Below are 20,501 nucleotides of genomic sequence, written 5' to 3' on the forward strand. Positions count from 1 at the left end.
TGTCAGCAAACATGATGTGAACAAGCCTGGTTGTTATCAGGCAGTCATAAACTAGACTAAACAATGGGTGACTGTCTCAAGCAGCATCAGATAAAGACATTTTGAAAAGCATAAAGCCTAGTTTTTAAGAGTGAAGGTAACAGGAAAATATTTTTGCTCATGAAGCTCAATTCTTTTAATTTTTTAAAGTATACAATTGGTATAGAAAGGCTTCCGTCGTTCTTTTCAATGCAGTGGCAGGAAAATACGAGCATGTCAGTGTATGTAGTAAAAATAATTTCATTTTATTGGAACAATTTACAAAAAATACAAAGTCACTTAAGCACAAATCGCACAGCCTGTGTAATGTCAATGAACACACACAATAAATAGAACGTAAAACACCACACAACACAGATGCAGCCCTGTACAACATTAGAAAACAAAAGAACAAACAGTCAAGTCCCAAAAGAAAGAGGTGGAAGTCTAAACAGGTATGCTAACATTACCCATAAAAGATAACGAGACTGCCAAAACAGACAAACAAAAACAGGCATCTGCTGAGCAGAGACACAGGCCCAGGCATGTTTCCACAGTATACAAAAACACACAGCATTCATATTTAAAAACACAAATAAAAATCATACAAGTGGAAACTGAAGGAGTGGAAATGTTGCATTAAGGACCAGTAATCTGAATACTCCCAAACATTCAAGCGCACAAATTCACTTTTCCAAAATAAAACCAAGATAGAACTTTAAAATGGAGCCGCAACGTTTAACTTTAAACCCTAAAGGGGTCAAATACATTTATTCTCTTACAAAGAGAGAGCAAAGAAATACACTGACGATGCTGAGTTTTTCTTAACATCAATCTGATTATAACCTCGTCTTTCCCCGGGTTATTATACGCAAGTAGCTTTGATTTCCTCTGAGAAAAACTCAGATAACCAATACTCTTTCAGATAACTTCTACTAAATAAGGCTTCTGATTTATTTGTCTCTTTCTTGCATAGGGTTCCTGAATTATTAACCAACCACATCTAGAAGCTCTCATCCCTACGCCCTTCAGGGACTTTCACACAGGCACAGTAGACCAATCTGTCCCATTTGTATTGCTGTGACATCAACTTGGGTCATACTTAAATTCAGGAGAGAGGGCAACACAAGTTTAACACTGAACATGAAAAAAAGAGAAAAGAAAAAAGAAAAAGACAACCCTGCATACACACAATGTTTTTGAGAACAAATCATTTCCACATCAACACCTTTGGAGTAAAAATCTATAGTTCATTATTACACACACTGAACCGAACACTGAAGTAAATCACTAGACCACTTTTTAAATCAGTTTGGTATTGCATGTTGCTCTGGAATCTAAATCAAATGCTTGCAATTCACGCGTTAAACACAGAACAAATACAGACTTTGGTTTGGCAGCTAGGTTTCTCTTTCGATAGCACTCATTCAGTGTATAGCCAATACATGTGACTTGTGCTTAACAGCTATACCACAGACAATAAGCAGCTATGCAATAAATATCAAGTAAATCTCACCAGCAATAATACTCATAAACTCAAACCTTAAAAAGCAGAGTACCTCTCATCTTTAAGCTCTGGAGAGGGTACATTAAGTGATATTTCCATTTGCTGCTTGGCAACCATCTGTTACTAAGTATTAGTTCGTGGACCCTCCCAAAATAGTCATAATGACCCCCATACAAAACCTGCACAGCTAGTATAGCCTTGATAATCACACACTCATTTGTTGCAGTGATGCTTTAGGGTTATTTTGCACACACAAATTTGACTTGATTTTAGTTTGTTCAATAGTTTGTTTCACAATTTCCGTTGTTTTCTATCATCATTCTAGATTATTACAGCAAACCCATGTTGCGAGTATTATGATTTTCTCCAGCAGATGAAGCCTGATGCAGTAAAATATAGGCGACCTATAAAACTGGCAACATCTCAGGGAACCATTATTTCACAAACTATCAATGTCAACTTTGGTTGTTGGAAGGCAACTCAAAACCCCAAACCCCCCAAAACTCCTGTTTCCAGCCATTATACCGCACATGCTGTGTGCAGCTGCATGAAAAAAGCTTTAAAAATGATCAAACACTTCTGCTGGTAGTGCATGATGGTATGAATATGTGGAGACCATCCAACTAATTTGCATCAAGTGTCCGCCCATGCCACGTTATAAAATATTCCAAGTCACTTCTGACTCACAGCCTTCTACAGAAAACCATGAGACATCATATGGAGGAGTAATACACAGTGTAAATGTCCACGTTTGACATGATCAGAGTAAAACCTTGAAAAATGTATTTACAGAAAATGAAACAGCAATCGAAATTGAAATGGTTGACAGCAAACTAAACAAAAAAATAAAAATAAAATAAAAACATCATCAAACCATCCACTTGAAATCATGTAGACAAACTGTTTTTCAGTCTGTGTCGAGATAAATCTTTAGGGATTGTGTCCAGTAAGGACGTGTCCATACTGTGTGCTGGAGCCAGCGCACCTGGTAAACCACCTGCAGTTTGGGTGGAGTTGGAGGTCACGTTAGATCAGCAACGTGTTTTAAAACCGCACACCACCACTAATCCTTGTATCATCACTGCAACCACGACAACGGAGGCCTTGTAAACCCAGCCCTTTATGCTCCTTTAATTCAGAGCTCAGCCACTATTATAGTGTGTTAGAAGTCACTCAGTATACAGAAAGGCGTTTTTCAGTCTTGCTGCAGCCAGTGTGCTGGAGTGTGTTTGTCTGCTTCCTCCTCCCGGCAGCAGAGACAGAAGCCCCGCGTCGCACCCCACTCACTCCACAGGGCCGCTGCTGTTGCTGGCCTTGACCCCGGCCCTGCTAATGTGCAGCCAGGGCAGCTTGGCACAGTTCTTAAAAAGCTGCTCGATGGCGATGTGACGCACGTGCAGCTCCGATGCTAATGAGTCTTTCTCCTGCACGGCCACAGTCAGCTCCTCGAACACCTCTGTAGGGGAGACAGGCAGAAAAAGGGCCACACAAGGTCAACACGAGCACACAAGGGGAAACAAATAAGGCAAAGGAAATCAATATTAGTGATTACTGAAGGAGCAGAGGGCAAAGACAACACGACACAAACAGAATCAGCTTGAGACAAGCCCGTGAGAAGAAATACAGTATCTGACAGCCTTTAGTCAGGGACAGTGTTATGCAGTGTTAGGCTGCATTTAAAGAAGTTTATAGACATGTGGGTATTTCCAGTACAACACATAATATGGATTGTAGAATCTGGGCTTGTACCGTCCTCCCTAAATGATTTAGGGTGAGAAATAATCACCCCATCTGTCCTGAGTACAGTGAACGAAAATATGTTTTTAGGGGAACTATGCAAGTCTGGTCGCTTTTCCGCTATTGCTGACCCTCCTCTCGGCATTTGTTTACAACGAAGCCGCTGAGAAATCAATCAATAGAGCGGTGGATAACGTTATTTATCATATACGATGTTCCGACGTGTATATATGTGTAGTCTTATCTGTCAAAAATAAGAGATTACGAGTTACGGGGTGCGTTTGTGTGCAGACGAGATCTTGCAAAGTTGTTTTTCAGCAAAGAGACGCTAGGTAGAAGACAGAGAGCCTCCATTCTCCCTCATAACAAGTTACAAGTAATTTATTAAACCATCACAAATACTCCAAAGCTGATTAATTAAGGTAAAAATGTTGCATAGATAAGCTAAAATTCTGCATAGATCCTCTTTAAACTTCCTGAACTCCTGACGGTTGAATAAGAATGTGAATGTTTAGATCAGGCGGCCGGCCACTAGACATTGCTCTGGGAAAGGACATCTCGCATTAGCTCATGTGATTTCACTCTTGACAGCGGCCGGGGTGATAACAGGGCTGATTTGATCACTTGCACCCAAAGACCGGAAAGAGTGAGAGGTGTGAGTGAAGCAAGGAGAGTGTCAAGTCAACCCTCTAATCTAACAACAACAATATTAATCTAACGCTACGGCATCTGTCACGACTCGACCTTCCTGAGGTACAAATAAAAACTTCTGGTGTTTGCTCACAGCGTTCCTCACCAGTTAGGCCTGTTGTTTACTCCACACAATAACAGCTAAGCTACGGACAGACAGCGTGTGCATGAGCGAGCGCTACACACAGTGCCCGATTCAACACAGCGGATCACATGGAGGGACATGATGTGTTGACTACTAGATGATGAGCCTTCCAGTCTCTATCAGCCCCTGTTTTACTGAGGGAGCTGCAGCTTTTCCCTGAAGGAGCAATGTCATGTGGGGATGTGTTTGTGATGAGAATAACAGATTGAGCATGACACAAAACATGTTCAATTAAAATATGGATGACTATATGATTGATTAACCTAATGCTGCTAATGAGATGCCATAAGAATATTATTGAGGAGACCTAGATGGCTCAGTGCAAACGTAATGTTTGCTGTGTTAAGAAACTAGATTTATGTGTAGACTTGACGCCACAAAGAACAAACTAATTTAAAGTTTGACTAACACTAAGTACAGCACTGTCAGGTACCAGTCAACACACAGGAAACATTGGTACAGATGCCTCTTTCTATCTTCTTAGTCATTTTCAATTTATGAATGTTATTAACTATGAACTTTTAGCTTTCATCGTCTTTGTATTGTGTTGTCTGCTTTTGTATTGTGTGTCTTGTATATGGACCTGAGTCCATAATAAAGTTTAACATATCATAACATAACAATGCCAGTAAACATTACTTACTTTGAATCTGCATCAGTAGCTGGGTGTTCAACTGATGGAGCTCATCCACACTCATCTTAGTCACTAAAAGAAGGAGAAAAAAAGGGTTTTATTGATTAGAAAGTATGACAGGTGTAGATCGTGTCACGATAGTTAGCCTCTTATGAGGGCAGTAGTCAACTTGTTGAACTTTTTTATGTCTCAAACTAGATTATTTCAGTGGATTCTTTGAGGAATATTTCCTTTTTATTTGTTCATGACCTTTTCTCTAGAACTAACTGTACAGGGGAGTGTTTTGACTTACATCAAAAGGAATGTGTTACTTCACAGAGGTGCAGCTGGAAATCTCTGATCAGTTTCAAACTGACAAGCGCATCCATCACAGGCTGCAACTGATGTTACCAATCGGAGACAACAGAGAACCTGAAGCTGTGTGCATAATAACACCCCCAAATAACAGGTTCTGGTGCATTTGCAGGTTTAGGATTTTCGTAGCAGGGAGTATTGGTGGCTGATGATGAACTTCAGACATGCACACAAATTACTGTAAACCTTGTACGTGTGAAACGCCTGTCATCTTTGGTGCAAGGCACAGAATTTGAATCAGGGCCATTTAGAAAGCTTTCTCATCACATTCCTGCAGGATCTGTAGTCATAAGCAGCTTTAGCAGTGACAAGATATGAGAAAGCCAAGGACATATCTCGAGGTTATAGGAAAACGTACTTTTCTCTGGAGAGAACACAGCAGAGAGGGAGATGAAGGACAGTCCAAGGAAAATGTATCTTTTGGTCTGGCATTACTGTTTTGTCTGCTGCTTTTTAATGAATACGTGCTCGGGGGTTTTAGAAATCTCTTGATAGCAGAGATCACACTGAGGAGGGCAAGACGGAGATAAGAGTTGACATAGTTTCTACACCAGAGCTGGGAAATAAAACCTTTCCAGTCACCTTAAATTACACAGTGATGATGAAAGAAGAGTTACTGTGGGGTGAAAAACAAAGAATTTGACTTGTGTGCGCTCACATTCATCTCTGCTGTGGCCTTGGTGTCCGAGCTGTGTCTGCCCTCCTCCCCCAGACGACTGGCTTCGGCTGCGTAGCACCGTTCTGCCGTCTCCGGGCCAAACGTCGGGTTGTGACTCCTGCAGCAGCCCGAGCTCCTCCGCCGTGTGGCACTCCAACATCCCCATGGTGTAGTCGGGCAGCCCCGTTGTTTTCCCCGTGTCCCAGTGGGGCGTGTAGCGGGGCACCTGGGCGTCCGTCTGGGGCAGCAGCTTGCGGTCACTCTGCTGGTTGTAACAAAGAAGCTTGGTCCCTCGTCTGCTGAGGCTGTTGGAGGAGACAGAGTCTTTGTTCTGGGCGTACTGGATGATGCGGTTCAGCTTCTGGCTGAGGGCCAGCTTCATGCCCTCGTAGGCACTTCGGGAGACCTTGGACCGTGACAGCTTCTGGTTGGCGATGAGATGACATTTCTCAAAGCAGTCTCTGTGGCCGCGCAGGGACTTCGAATGTAACAGGGTGGCAGAGGAGATGCCTGCATTCAGAGGGACAAAAGTGAAGAAGTCAGTGGGTCACACAGCTATGAGTACAAATATACGCCGAGTCACTGACCTCAAACATTCACAGTCCTTAAAAGAAGTGCATATTGTAGCTGAGAGGGAGTAAAGCAAAGATCTATATTGCAATCTTCCTGTAAAAAGCTGCTTAGTATGTGGTGGATTAGTCTGCAGAGTGTTGCAATAGTAGAGATAACAGATCAACAATCTCAATTCAAAAACACAGAGCATTTGTGTAATTTACTGAGCAACAGGAGGGAGGAAGTTTCACATGAAGCAAAATTAAATTCCTGTCCTTTCCATATACTGTACTTGTTCCAATTATTGCAGTTTCAAAAAGTCTCCACTTTGTCTTACTAACACAAAAACAGGATGAGGATGAACCCTAGGTGGGAAAACGAAACAATCCAACCCCTCTGATCAAAGAGGAAACTGGAAAAAACATCTTTAGTAGGTGGGCTGCTGTTATATAATCATGACAACATACCTAAGTAACGTTATTAAGAGGAGAGGTAATGCTTCCTGGATCCAGTCAAAACAGGTCACACTGTAACCGACTTAGCTTGCTCCACAGAAATTAAGACTGAGCAAGTGGACTAAACTTAAAATAACCTCTGAGTAAAAAATGGGCCACGGTTTGATAAACAAAGGGAAGCTGAAGGTGAAAGAACTGAAGACTGAAAACTGTTCAGCGGACGAAGGCCAATGTGAGAGTGTTGGTGCGATCGTGGCCTTCTTCTCACAGCCTGCATTTCTCAGCAGACGGACGTTGTGTGGTCAAACCTGAGGTGAGGGGATTAGTCACTGCTGTCGATGTAGATTTAAGAGCTCACTTATGTAGGTTTACCTCACATGCCTCTTTCAGGGCTTTAGCAGCAGACGGCAAAGTCTGGCCTACACATCAACCCTAACGCCACATGACCACAGCACAATGAACACATAAGCGCACAGAGCTGATGTGGTCTGCAGGGCATTCTTCAGGTGTCAAACATACTCACACACAAGTGTGGGTTTCACTTTCCTTTCTTGTAACAGACAACTCCAGTAGTCAGTTACTGACAATCTGTGGCTGACAGACATTTAACATATGAGTTTCCTTGGTAAAGAGTTTCTTCATCAAAGTACTTAACTGTAAAAGAGGACTTGTCCAAGTGATTTTTAAACTGAAGTTAGGAGAAAATATTACTGATGTCAAAAACATTGACTCCTGAATGAAAGTCTAACATCTTGTGAAGTATATCATTCAATGTGACTGAATGTATTTTAAAGTCCCCCGGGTACAAACTGAATTTGGTAAATCTGCATTTTGCTATGATGCCCCTGCCTCCTGGAACGATCTTCAACTCACACTTAAAATCAATGCTCCTCCATCCTATCAACATTATAAAAATATAATCTCAAACCTCTTTACCACAGTTTGTAACTGTTTTTAAATGTTGAAATGAATCAGATGTATTTCATTTTTGTAACTGTGTTTTATCCTAAACTATATGTGACTTGTGCTGTGCATTGTGTTTCGCTTTGAATATTGCTGTGATCTCGACAACATTGCAAATGAGGGTAAAACCTCAATGTCCTTTCGAGAATAAATAAAGGTTTGAATGAATGAATGAATGAATATGACCTAATTTTTGTGTTATGAAAAGAAAAAAGTAGTATATAGTAGTATATCTATTAAAAAAAACATTTACTCCTGAATGTAGATGTACGAAGTGAAAAACTTCGAAGTGGAAAAACTTCTTACAGCTATCGAAAACAAAACAGGAAGGCTGAGGAGAGGAAAGACACGTTTATCTGTTAATTGATAAGGAACAGAAAAAAAAACTGTTGCTAAAAATATCACATCAAACAACGTATCATAGAAGAGTTAAAAAGTTTTCCCCAACATCTTACTGCGGTGTCAGAACAGAAAGGTATGCTGTACAGACTGTAAAGCCGTTTCAGGCAAACTCATTCCTTTGATTTGACATGAGGAAGAAGAAAGAATAAAACCATCTCTCAGTACATTTGCTGTTGAGACAGTTTCTTTTGTTAATATTTCTGTGTGCACGCTACCTAATGAATGGCCAATGAAATGCTCTACTAATGCAGCAGGAGCTTTTTGCCTATATCAAACAGGCATGTTATAATCCGATCAGTCTCAGTCTTTAGACCACCACAAAAAACACACTGGCTACCACTTGCCTAGCAGAAAAATCATTGGCCCACAACCAGGGCAATGCGCCGCCAGCCAAAGACCTCACTCCAGCTAAGCAGCTTAGCACTACTGCCTTTCATAGCTGCACACATAAGTGCAGGCACACACACTATTCACCGGGAGTGAATCAACATTGTTCTGCAGTGACGGCTGCGGACATAATATACACCAATGAGCAGTGAGCTTGTTTTTTCCTGCTCTTTTGTGAGGAAGGAGTCAAGGTTAGTTTGTGATTCAGTGAAACAGGATAGTAATATAATATAAAAAAACACCCGTTGTTCATAGTTTTCAGCTGGTATCAGTTATTCATGGCAGCAAGTTAAAACTGTGCTTAGAAAAATCTGATATTTAACCAGTTAAGTAGTGTCTTTGATACTTTGCATACAAATCAAGCAACAACAACAATAATAGCCAACTGTATCAAAAGCTTTTAGTCAGTAAGAAAATGGATTTTGGCTACAGAAACTAGTGGACGAGCATCAAACATCAGGGACAGACTAAAGGCTTTTAAGTTGGATAGTAAAAAGTCAGTCAACTCTCCCAACACAATGCCACAGTAATCCTCCAGCTGTGGAGAAAAGACACCCCCTCTGCTTGATCCGATCTAATTATTGGTTAGCGTTTGCCATAATTCAAATCAGACATCTTCTGTGCATACTTGGTTTTGTGGTTGCCATCATGGAAAGAGCTCTTCCTAAGCTTCTAAATTTAACACTGTATTTGATGGCCTTTTTTTTCTCTTTACAGAATATTATAGACACTCTTAAACGAGTTTAATTAACAAAGAAACACATTTTCATCTTGCTGGAAGCAGTCATCCAATCAGGAGATGCTTTCCAGTGTAAATATAGTCATGGAAGGCTGGAAATTGCATTGTAGGGCATGTCTGTTCTGATGATGCAAGTCAGCTGTGTAAAACTCAAGGGTTTGGGATGGGAGCCTCCTTGAGTCCTTTCATATTAAATAGAGGGGGGGTGGATGGTAGTTGACAGTACTATTCTCAGCCATCAGGATGTGCCTGATGAGATGCTACAGAGCTGCAAGATAACACTTGAAAAATGTGTTGTCAGCAGCTGCACGGTCCAAGTGGGACACCAACATAGGGCTCACATGACCAACAACAGTGAACTCAGTGACACGTGAATTCAAACCACCTGTTGATCACTGCCGACCCTCACAACTATACCTACACTGCTAGTACTCACACACACTTCAGATTATTTTAAAAGCAATACAACAAATGTCAAGTAAATTGAGTTGATTACGCCTATTATTCTGCCTCTTTCCTTCCTGCTGTATTCTACAGGACATGCACTTTACTGTGAACATTATAATGAAACACTGCCTCCATACAGACATGGTTATTTCTGACATTGGTTAGAAATCATATACAGCAGTTTGGACTGAAAATGTAAGTAAGTTAACAGTGAAAAATCCAATTATTCCAGGGCTACACACAGACAGACAATAAAGAGTAAACCCCTGAGACTTTTTTATTTATATTTGCTTGGCTAATGAGGATTATACACCTTGAAAAAAGGGTATTTAATCAAGCCAATGGTAAATTCACATAGAAAGTAACTCATTATACATTTAACAATTATAGCTCAAAAACAGAGGGGCTCAGCTAGGTGGACCATTCAGTAGGCTCAGAAAATCTCTGGACCATCACCGTGTTCAATCGTACAGCTGCCACAGGCAGAAACATAATTAGGCCTCTCTATACACCCCAGGGTGGAGAGTTCACCAACAATGAATGAGCTGTTTACAGGAGCAGGCTACAATAGTCCCTGTAGAGCAACAACCAGAATCAGCAGTGGCTGCAGCATTCCTGTCTCGCGCTGTAGGGTTTTTCTTTTCCACTCTAAACTCAGCTGGTAAAATTACTAAGCGTCAGCAAAAAGAAAAAAATCTGTCTGAATTATGTAAGCCGATAAAGGAATGGTATAGAGCTTTTGCTGCTTAGCAGACGTCTTCCGACAAAGAGCCAGAGACAACCAATAAAAAGGAAACTGTCTGTGAGGGAGGCTGGCGTTGCAATCCTTACTCGCTGGTTTTATAATACTCAGGTGTTTACAAAGCACAGCTTGTCACAACTGATAAGGCCAGCTCATTAATAATAGCGCTTCCTGGTTTGAATTATGCTGCACTGAGAGACCAGATCTAAACAATGAAGTCTGATGAACATGTGACACTATTTCTGGTCGCGACTGTGCCCATTGTTGTTGGTTTGAATACTTAAAAAACAAAACGATAGTAGCCAATTTTTATTCTAACTTTTGACTTTTGAACATTAGGTATTAGTATGTGTGATTGCTAACCAACTACCAACTCTCATTTGGACAAGATAAGATACATAATGCATAAAAGTTGTGCTCATGGTGGTTGGAGTTTGTTCAGCTGTGTAATTTCTAGACTGCTACTGTGCCTGCAGGGCTCATCCAATGGGGAACAAGCCCTTGTGACTACAAAACAGTTGCTGCTCTATGTTTGGTGTCACAGACATCATAAGGGTTGGGTTTGTTTTCAGGTTTTGAGCATTCATTAAAAAGGCATCGTTATGCTTCTTTCTATGAAATATACTGATTACATTACTTTAAAACTGTGGCGTCACGTCCCAAGAAAATATACAATAACTGGAGACTGCATGGCTCTGGGGCGTTTTGCTGTGGGACTGTTGTTGTTCTCCTGTTCTCTGCTGCAGTGTGTTGATGCTCAAGGCAGAGTAGCCGAGTGTAGTACACAACTCAGACGATGCAGTGAAAACAAAACACAAAAAGAAACGTCTGAAAGTGACAAACTCATTCAGGCAGAAGTTGAGCAACATATAAATAGATACAATTTCTATTTGGTACTTTCTGATGGAACCAGCCAGCACATACAGGCCAAAGCAGTTTCCTCAGGAAACAGCCACTTGGAGGTACTGTACAACAAAGGCTGCACATCCTGAACATTCATCCTGCCTCGAGCTGTGCTCAACGTTTTCACCACAAACGCTTCACGCTTCAACGCTACTTCTGTACCTGTTGCTGCTGTGGCCTGAAGTCTTCGCGATAAACAACTCTCCACCCCTTTAACCATGCATTACTCCAAGGTCAAAGGATGTGTCAGCAAATAGTTTTTATCAGTAGAGGGTCTAATTCAGGGGTGTCAAACGTGAGGCCTGCGGGCCAAAACTGGTCCGACAGAGGGTCCAATCCGGCCATCAGGATGAATTTGCCAAGTGTGAAAATTTGAAATTGCACGTATTTTTATCAAGAAATTTCAGGTGGTACATAATATGTTTTGTAAAAGAATAGTTCATTAACTTTAAACATCTTAATAATGTACTAAAACAGAGGGGAAAATACAATTTTTATAGGTTATCATGCTATTGTTTTACTGGTCTGGCCCACTTGAGATCAAATTGTGCTGTTTGTCGCCCCTGAACTAAATAGAGTTTGACATCCCTGCTCTAATTGGTGCCTTATTTGATGTACTGTGTGTAACTAACAAACCTCAGCTGTGAGGACTGTGTGAGTTAGCAGCTGGCGGTAAAACAGAAATATTTGAACATCCCCATTTGATGTTTCTCCAACCAGAGCTTGGGTGTGGATGTGGGTGGAAATAAGCACTTCTAAAGAATTTACTTCATAATTTTGTTTGAAATGAGTTCATGCATAAAGACAACATTTATGCACAACACAACCACAATTCATGCATTGTAATATACACTCCTCGTTTAGAAAACAAAAAGAATGAGAGGCAATTCTGCTTCAATTGCTTGTAATAAATATTCAAAGCCAGCAAATAGCAAGGAGCCAATGAATATTCAGCAGCAGCAATTCACCCTTGAGATAGAAAGACATTAGGACGGTGTGTTTTTGTGTGCAATGGGAGCTGAAGACCATTCACTGCACTTCAGTTCTTTTTGTACTCTCCATCTGCATGTGTGGTAATTGGACTTCTGCTCTCTTCTCCTCTAATGAGGGATGGCACAGGATGAATGGGCATGGCAGCAATTAAGTCTACATGAGCAGTCAGCAGGCACACGGCTTGGCCTTAGTTTCACCACGGCCTGAAGTAGCCACATGCTGCTTGGCAAGCTAAAACTCCCACCAATGAAACACTCGGCTGCCATCACAAACACGTGCCTGTCTGCAAATCCCCTCCTCTTCTCCCCCCAGACTCAACAGTTACGTAACAACTACTTCATTGCCACACAGAAGCTTCTTCAAAACCTGAACCCAATGTCACTGATGCAGGTTGATAAGTCCTGCCTGAGAGAGGTATCTCAGTTTTGTCTAGGTTTGGGACACTTTTGTAAACGCCCCTATAGTTGGCTCTCTCTCCTACCTGAGCATCCTGGCTGAAAGATTAAATGGAGCAAGCAACGCCACATCAGCTGACCCAGATAAGCGACCGCTGCCTTTGTGAAATGTTGACATACTCCTAAAAAAAGTTGGGTTATCCCTTTGCAGACATTCAGAGGCCCTTAGGCCTGACTAGGAGAGTAAAATATAGACAGAGTAAAGATGTAAAGGTGACCCTGAAAACTGAATTCAGTGTTCAACCATGGCCACAGCAGGTGCAGCCTCCAGCTGCTGGGAGAGCAACGTATAAACAGGTGGAGCTAAGTTGTGCTACATTTAACGTTTTCATACAGGATGCATGTTTTTAATAAGCAGAATGTTTTATGTGATATATTCAACTCACTAGTATTACACTATGTGCAACCCCAGGTTGCCTCTTTCAACCATATTGAAAACATTTTTCTGCTGAATGAGGGTTAATGAGGGTGCAAGCACTGCATCTAAAAGCTAAGTGCTATTCCAACAATGCTTGGCTTGTAAATAGTGTTTGGACACCACGAAGAACAGAGTGATTAATCAAATACCCACACACTTGGTTTCCTTACACACCTGTATCTTTCATGCATATGCATTTTTCTGCTGTCAACAGACTGATATGATGATATGATATCCTCTGCTCTGGGAGCTCTTAGTCAGCTTATACAATACTGTTTGACAAGTCACACACAATCAGATTGTGCAGAGATAAACAGACTCATCTCGCCGTTGCAGAAAAGAGCCTTTGTGGATTTATGAGACAAGTGTGGCATGAGAGGCGTATCTAACCCCTTATGATTCCCCATTCTTCTTCAAATAGGCCACTCATTAATTAAGAGATGAAAAAACTTCAAACGCACGCTCCCGATTTAGAGTGAAACATCAAACGAGGGAGAGTCCTACAGACCCTATTCAGCTGCGCGCGCATACACACACACACACACACAGATCAGCCACAACATTAAAACAGGTGACTGTTTTTACTGTTGTTGTGATCTGTGGTCTGGTTTGAGAGTTTATTCTGGATCAGTAGGTTATTTATTTCCCACAGCTTCTTGGTCTGATTCAGTCTAAAACCTGCACCGATCAGTGACAATATTACAACCATTCACCTACTTTATTTGTTTTAATAGTTATAGCTGATCAGTGTGTAGTTTATGTTGTTTCTTGAGAGAATAAAAAAAAGTGTTTGTGGGTAGCAACTGAATGAGACTCAAACAAATCTGAATCGTTCTCGTGCTCGATCACAGCCTCGATATTTGCTATAATGAGGAGGGATTATGAATAATGATCTGGAAGTTTCTGCAAGAGTGATTTAGTCCAAATACTGCAGGCTCCTGACGGCTAAAACTAGTAGAAATCTGTCTCAATATGGAGCAAGTGAAATGACTAGTGAATTTGTTTGTGGGAGTATACGTATATTCAGGGATTAAAAGCGAGATCACACTGCCTAATTTTTACTTTGTTCTGTTTCTCACCTTCAATGCTGAGTTCAAAGCAGACGTGGCAGAAAGATAAGGTCCCAGTTTCCGTCTCTAGTTTGCAGACACTGCAGATATTGTCATCGTTCAGATCGATGTTCACAAACTGCTCCTCTTCATCCATAATGCTTCTAGGGGGGAAAAAAACAACCAGTTACAAAGAGCACATAGCTGAATATCAGACAGGAGCATGCATGAAAACCCTCTAAGCTATTTTTTGCAAATTAGGTCACACTACACTTTCAATTAAACTTATTAAAAATGCAATTTTGATAGTGTCAGTAGGAGGGGAAATATTTTCTGGTTCATACTATTTTTGGTAAAGAATACTAACAATGAAAGACACAAGACAGCGTCCAGCTATGACAAGCAATACTTGTGCCCAGAATTTTTAATAACCTTAACAGGATGTGACCTCATCCAAGCACAGAAATAGTAACTCAAACTTGATTGTATCTCTATACTGAGTTTACATCATGCAAACTACTTAAAGTCTGACTCACAGGTATTCAAAACCAGCCATATGGCCTCCTTAATTGGTAAAAAGCCTGAACTGTCAGACCGACTCTGATGTAATTTGCTCTGTTTATTTTTCCAACCACTGACCACAATTTATTGCATAGGCCTATATACAATGCTTATCATTGCTGATGCTTATGTTTCTATAGAAAATCCAAATTCAGATGTTCCTACTTCAAGAAGACAAAACAAAAACCAACCAAATTAAAAGTCAAAACACAAATCTATTGAGAAAAAGAACTAGCCTATCATTTTTCAGTGCAACTACATTTCCATAACAAAACACTTTGACATCCTCTCTTCTTCTAACAACATGACAAAGGGGGTCGTTTAGGTCTGACTCATACAGAGACATCGGCTTCTCTGTTGATGTATTTTTTTTTCGAGAGCATGAAAAGTCAGAGGCAGCAGCACCGACTAAAAAAACCACAACACTTGAGACTCCTTTAACTGTATATAGGCTAAACTAACTCACTAAGGTTATATGATCCGTGTAGTTCACCACCACCACCGCCACTACATCTTAAAGATTAAAGTTAAGACACTATAATACGGCCAAGAAGACTTAGGTCTAATTAGTGAATGGCTGAGAAGAAGAATAGCCACATAGTCACTGCAGCAGCAACAACAACAACATATTGAACTTTTCACTTCGATATGTGAAGTTATAGCCTAACCTTCGCCATTGCGTATGTTTCTTTCTAAAAAATGCCTTATGGCCTGTTGAATGCGGGTTCAACTAAAGGGAATGTGCAGTAACCCGAGTGTCTGTCTCCATAATAGACACACATTTATATATATAAATATACACCGTTCAACAAATACCGAGCTAGCAGCAGTAACTGGCATCATCATCATCCTGCCTTGGCTGAATCGTGACCCGTTACTTAGCATTGTTAAACACAGCGACGGCGTTAAACCAAACGAAGGCGACGTAAATGTTTAAGGAGACCTTTTTTTAGTGAAACTTACCTAAGAGTGTGTTTTTGGGTGGCTGTCCTGTTCCCCTTTTTGTGTGTGTGTGGACACCTCCGTTTTCTTTCGACTCAGTAGGTACACAAACATCAGACAGCACTGCTGCTGCGCGTCACGGCAAATCCACCGAAGCTACAGGAACCTCGCTCTCCCCCCTCCCCTCGCTCAGTGGAACGAACCACTAGTTTATACGAGGGGTGGTAGCGTTTAGCAAAAGTTTAATTATCGACTATGTTCTCCGAGGACAACGCTAATAAGCAACATTTTTATTTACATTCGTTTAAGTAAATTCAATCCTCTCGAAACAATACTTCGTTTCACCACACAAGCCACGTTTAGCATAAAAAGCGGAAACAGACACCCCTACGGTTCAATGACGGTGAGGCTTCCTGGCGTCATCAAAACATTTCCATATCAGAGTGAGAGGGGAAAGAGAAAGAAAAAGGTAATCGGCGCAAACTGAAGTTAATGATTGCAGCACAGCTGTGTTTTGTGAATCTGTTTCCATTTGTTGAATGGCCTACAGTCGTGTGTGTGTATGTGTTTATGTGTGTGTGTGGCGGGCAGCAGCATGCTTCATAACGCACAGCATAATCATTTTCTCTTTTCCTCACATGAAGCTACACGTGGGGAATTCCCGCGAAAGATCGAGAGAAAGATCCCATAATCACATACCTGTATTCATGTATGAGACAAACTGACTTAACAAAAGTTCTTCAAAATGAATGTTCAACTGAGACCCCCCCCCCCCCCCCAAAAAAAAAAGAAAAGAAAGAAAAAGAATAACATTATCCCTGAATATGAACATAGGCTTTTTTATTATTATTATACCGAGTCAGTCCGTGATAGGGTCTCGGGAATTATTTTCTGTCAGAAACGGAACTAGGTGGAACAGCATCACTTGATGTGATGCAGACTTCACTTCTCTGTTTCTTGCCTTGTGCCTTCCTGGATTGTAACCATATTCAATTGTGTCTGTATTGATATTACACAACTAAAGTTATCATCCATCTAATGACAACACTCTGACTCTCTGTCTTTTGTCTAAAAAGTCTAAATGCTGGTAAAAGGGAGGGTGATTTTGTGTGTGTGCACTGGGCCATATCATTTCATCACGTATCATACCTGGCTTACAGTCATAGACAACACTGGCTTTTTCTTTGGCTCTCCGACTAAGACTTTGCGCCATCTCCTGGCCAAATAATAAAAGTACAACTGCCATGTAAACCTCTGAATTTAATATTCAGGGATGGAAAAGCCCATAACAAATGACTGCAGACTCAAAAAAAAAAAAAAAACCTAGGTATTTGTGAAAGTGTTGTCCCAAAGGTAATGAAATGAGGCAGTGAGAAGACACTAAACCACACACCACATGTCCACAATGTGGGCTAAGCAGGCTTGGCAGAGTCAGCTTGTGTGTCTGAATCACACAGTTACACAACAGCATTGTGTATGTATGCATGCTGCCAGAATTAAGGCGTTATCAAATGAATACGCAGGTATGGCCTTTATGTTAATTAATACGTTCTTGAAAACCCTAATGGGAGATATGAGCCCTCACTCTGAGGTCCCTCCATTAATAAAAGTATACACCCTATACATGTCACCAAACAGCAGACAATGTTGTATTATTCAACGTGACTCTACAGACACTGCCTTCATTTGTAATCGTGAGCACGTCAATATATTGCAAAGGTGGAATCAAGATTGATGTCATCAAGAAACAAATCCCAACACGTCCCTGAGCTGCTCCATTGACAAACAGGAGGGACACATGTTGACACAGTGGCAGTGCCGTGGTTACTGTGTGGTGATATATAGACTTGCCTCATATGTTTTTAGATCTAACTTTTTCAGGAAAATAGTTTTCTGAATGAGACAAACAATTTGGACCACTAAGTTTAAAAAAAAAAGAGTCAAATTTAGCATTTTAGCAATTGAGGTAATCTCAGTTGGTGACATTTCTTAAATCTGCATAAAATTGATAATGTCTAAAAATAATTTTCTCTTAATGAACCTAAACTATCTGCCCCTCCTGTCTACGCATTAGGCTACTTTCCATGACATATGAATGGTTGGTGTGTTCACCCTTAGTAAACCATAAATCTTCATCATTGTTGAGTGCGCCCACATCCATGTCTTCACCCAGAGGCTACGTCCACATGTTGCAGCTTGCCTCGCATTGTAAGAGACATGGTCTCGGATCTTGTTCAGCAAGTTCTGTGAGGTTAAACTAAGGGAAGAGGGGGGGAAAAAAATTCTGAGGAGAAAACAGCACACAGCCACTGCATGAACTCTATTCTCCCAGGAGTCCCAGAGCGTAGAACAGATGTGAGTTTTCAGCTAATATGCAAATTTGACTGTGTTTGAGATTGTAAAAAAAGGATAAATCTATAGGCCTACAAGGATTGTTGTTGCTTTTACAGAGGTTACAGCCATTTATTAACCTATTTGCTGCAATATCTTGATAAGGGCCTTGCTTGACTATAATAAAGGTTCATTGGGGCTTTGTTGTTGGTCAGACAGAGCAGTGTGCTATGACTAAACCAAACTGAAAAGTCCCTATCATAGTCAAACAAAGGAGAAACCAGACACCCGGTCTGACAAGAAAAGGGAAGTCTTAGAGTCTTAGAGACACTCACTGATTATGAATATTAGGTTGTCCAGACACATGGCAGCAGCAGCAATCATTAAGATTAGCTGTAATACAATATGCATGGAGTCTAACTGAGTCTATTATACTATACTTCATAGTGATGTCCATACTTAATGTGTAAAAAATGATCAGTTATAGGTATTTTTTTTATGACACATCCAATCTTGCTACATTATGAATACCTCTCAATTATTTAGGGAAGCTGCTTTTGCTGAACTATTTAACTTTAAGATAATGTCATTACTGTCACTCAAGATGTTGAAAATATGCTCATATACATTACAGTGTGTTATATACTTACCTTTGAAATGATTCTTATATATTCCTTGTAAATGCTCAAGTAAGGAATTTGATTAAAGTGTCACTTATTGTTTATCTTTATTCAAATAAGCATATATTTTACATTTATCTAGAGTGACTGACTATAGCCATCAGATCAACTATTACAAGAACATTGTGTCTGAAATGTAGTAGAAGACTTTGGTAACATGAAGTTGAAGTACTCAAATAAAGTGAAGTAGTTGGAAATGAAGTACTTAGGTGCAGTACTTCAGTAAACCTCTTTACCTTCCACTAATAATTGTACCTACAGTAGATGTTGCTGGAATACAGACGTGCGAGAACAAAAAAGTCTTGGTTAGAGTTCAATGAACAAATCACATCATGATTTGTTGGGTTTGGCAACGATGTGTTCCCATTGTCAAACCAGCTGTTTGTCTTTGATTGAATCTAAACCTAAGGCAACAAAAGTTCATCTCAGGTAAGTGTCTGTACACAGGTTTGAGGGATACAGTTTGAGTTTTTAAGAAGTTTTGGACAGCAAGTTACATCCTATCAAAAAAAAACAAAACCCGAAGCTTCATTTCTACAGTTGGAGAGATAACATCTCTTGGGCAGTTCCTCAACTGTGTCTGGGCCTTTGGCTTGTTTCCTTCATCCCAAGGCCCCGTGACTCATGGGATGGTGGGTGCTGACTTCATCTTTCAATCATCAGTGTTAGTTACTAAACAGAAGAGTATTGAGAAAAGAAGGCTGAAGGAAATGACTCATGTATGTACAGTATAAGTCAAAAGATACGTTCACCTGACACGTTTACTCTGGGTTAAATATCAGCCACCACAAATCCAGTCAAACAGTCCTGTTCCCATGTTCCTAAAATCACAGAGGCCTCCTCCACAGTGAGAGTCATAATAGAGGAACAGATGGAAATGAGATAAGAGACATTGTTAAATCCTTTGAGCACACAAACTGAAAAACAGCTGATATGCCACTTGAAAATAGCTTATGTCCATTAATCACACTAGAAATAGATATATATTTCTTGTGAGAGACCTATTTCTTTGTTTGTTCCCGCAGCAACAAAGATGCTGATACAAGATACAAGATTATGAAAAAAACACAATGTAGCCTACATGACTAGTTGATTTTATCACAAACTGAGGTTCGAGAACAGGTAGAACTACTTCATTGGCACATATGAGGAAAAAAATGAATATATGATTTTAATCGATCTAGTATGGTGTGACAGCACTGACCAATGGCACATTATCGAAAACAATAGAAATATATAGCATTAGAGGGGTTAAACACAGTTTAGGTAGCTATGGGGAAAATAGATCAAGCTATTTTCTGATAAACCTAAGTCTGTGCTGTTAAACATTCATCAACACAAGGTGTTAAGGCTGTTTGTTTAAAATAATATGTAAGGTTTTTAAGATAATAAGAAAATTGGCTTTATTTGCAGATGATGCAAATGTTGTTTTTTCCCCCTGGTTGAAATTCAAAATAATGTTTCAATGCTGATACTTCCAAAGAGATGGTTTTATTTCAACTATTTATGAATTCAAGCAAGACAGAGTTCCTCATCTTTGATAATTATGTAGTAAATTAAGCAAAGAGGTGACGTTGAATTTGAAAGAGCATCTAAACCAACCAGCTCAACCAAGAAGTGATAAAGGAGGCATGCTGTAGAATTATTTGCAGATCAAATATCTTGAAACAGTAGAAATAGAAAAAAAAAATCTCATCAATAATGTTGTTTGTACTGTTCAGACAGAGGTCAAAGGTTCG

The 20,501-nt window shown here is 40.3% G+C and overlaps 1 protein-coding gene across 1 annotated transcript; it reads right to left on the reverse strand.

Annotated features, from left to right (window-relative positions):
• Window positions 1–263: 263 nt before the first annotated feature.
• On the reverse strand, window positions 264–15,876 carry c14h21orf91 (chromosome 14 C21orf91 homolog). The gene is made up of 5 exons (XM_085797325.1): window positions 15,773–15,876; window positions 14,279–14,412; window positions 5,744–6,253; window positions 4,741–4,803; window positions 264–2,981 (listed from the first exon to the last, which is right to left on the reverse strand). Exons 2-5 carry the CDS (start codon window positions 14,403–14,405, stop codon window positions 2,809–2,811), a joined length of 873 nt encoding a protein of 290 aa, XP_085653451.1. The 5' UTR covers window positions 14,406–14,412; window positions 15,773–15,876; the 3' UTR covers window positions 264–2,808.
• Window positions 15,877–20,501: the final 4,625 nt, after the last annotated feature.

This window comes from Trachurus japonicus, chromosome 14 (genome assembly GCF_045865225.1).
Source record: "Trachurus japonicus isolate A0001 chromosome 14, Traja_1.0".
NCBI lineage: Eukaryota > Metazoa > Chordata > Actinopteri > Carangiformes > Carangidae > Trachurus > Trachurus japonicus.

Excerpts from the sequence above, each read along its gene's own strand:
- c14h21orf91 (XM_085797325.1), bottom strand. The coding sequence starts at position 14,405 with ATGGATGAAGAGGAGCAGTTTGTGAACATCGATCTGAACGATGACAAT. Across the intron at positions 4,804-5,743 it reads AGGCCACAGCAGAGATGAAT|TGACTAAGATGAGTGTGGAT; the intron begins GTGAGCGCACAC and ends TCCTTCTTTTAG. Across the intron at positions 2,982-4,740 it reads GCTACTGATGCAGATTCAAA|AGGTGTTCGAGGAGCTGACT; the intron begins GTAAGTAATGTT and ends TCTCCCCTACAG.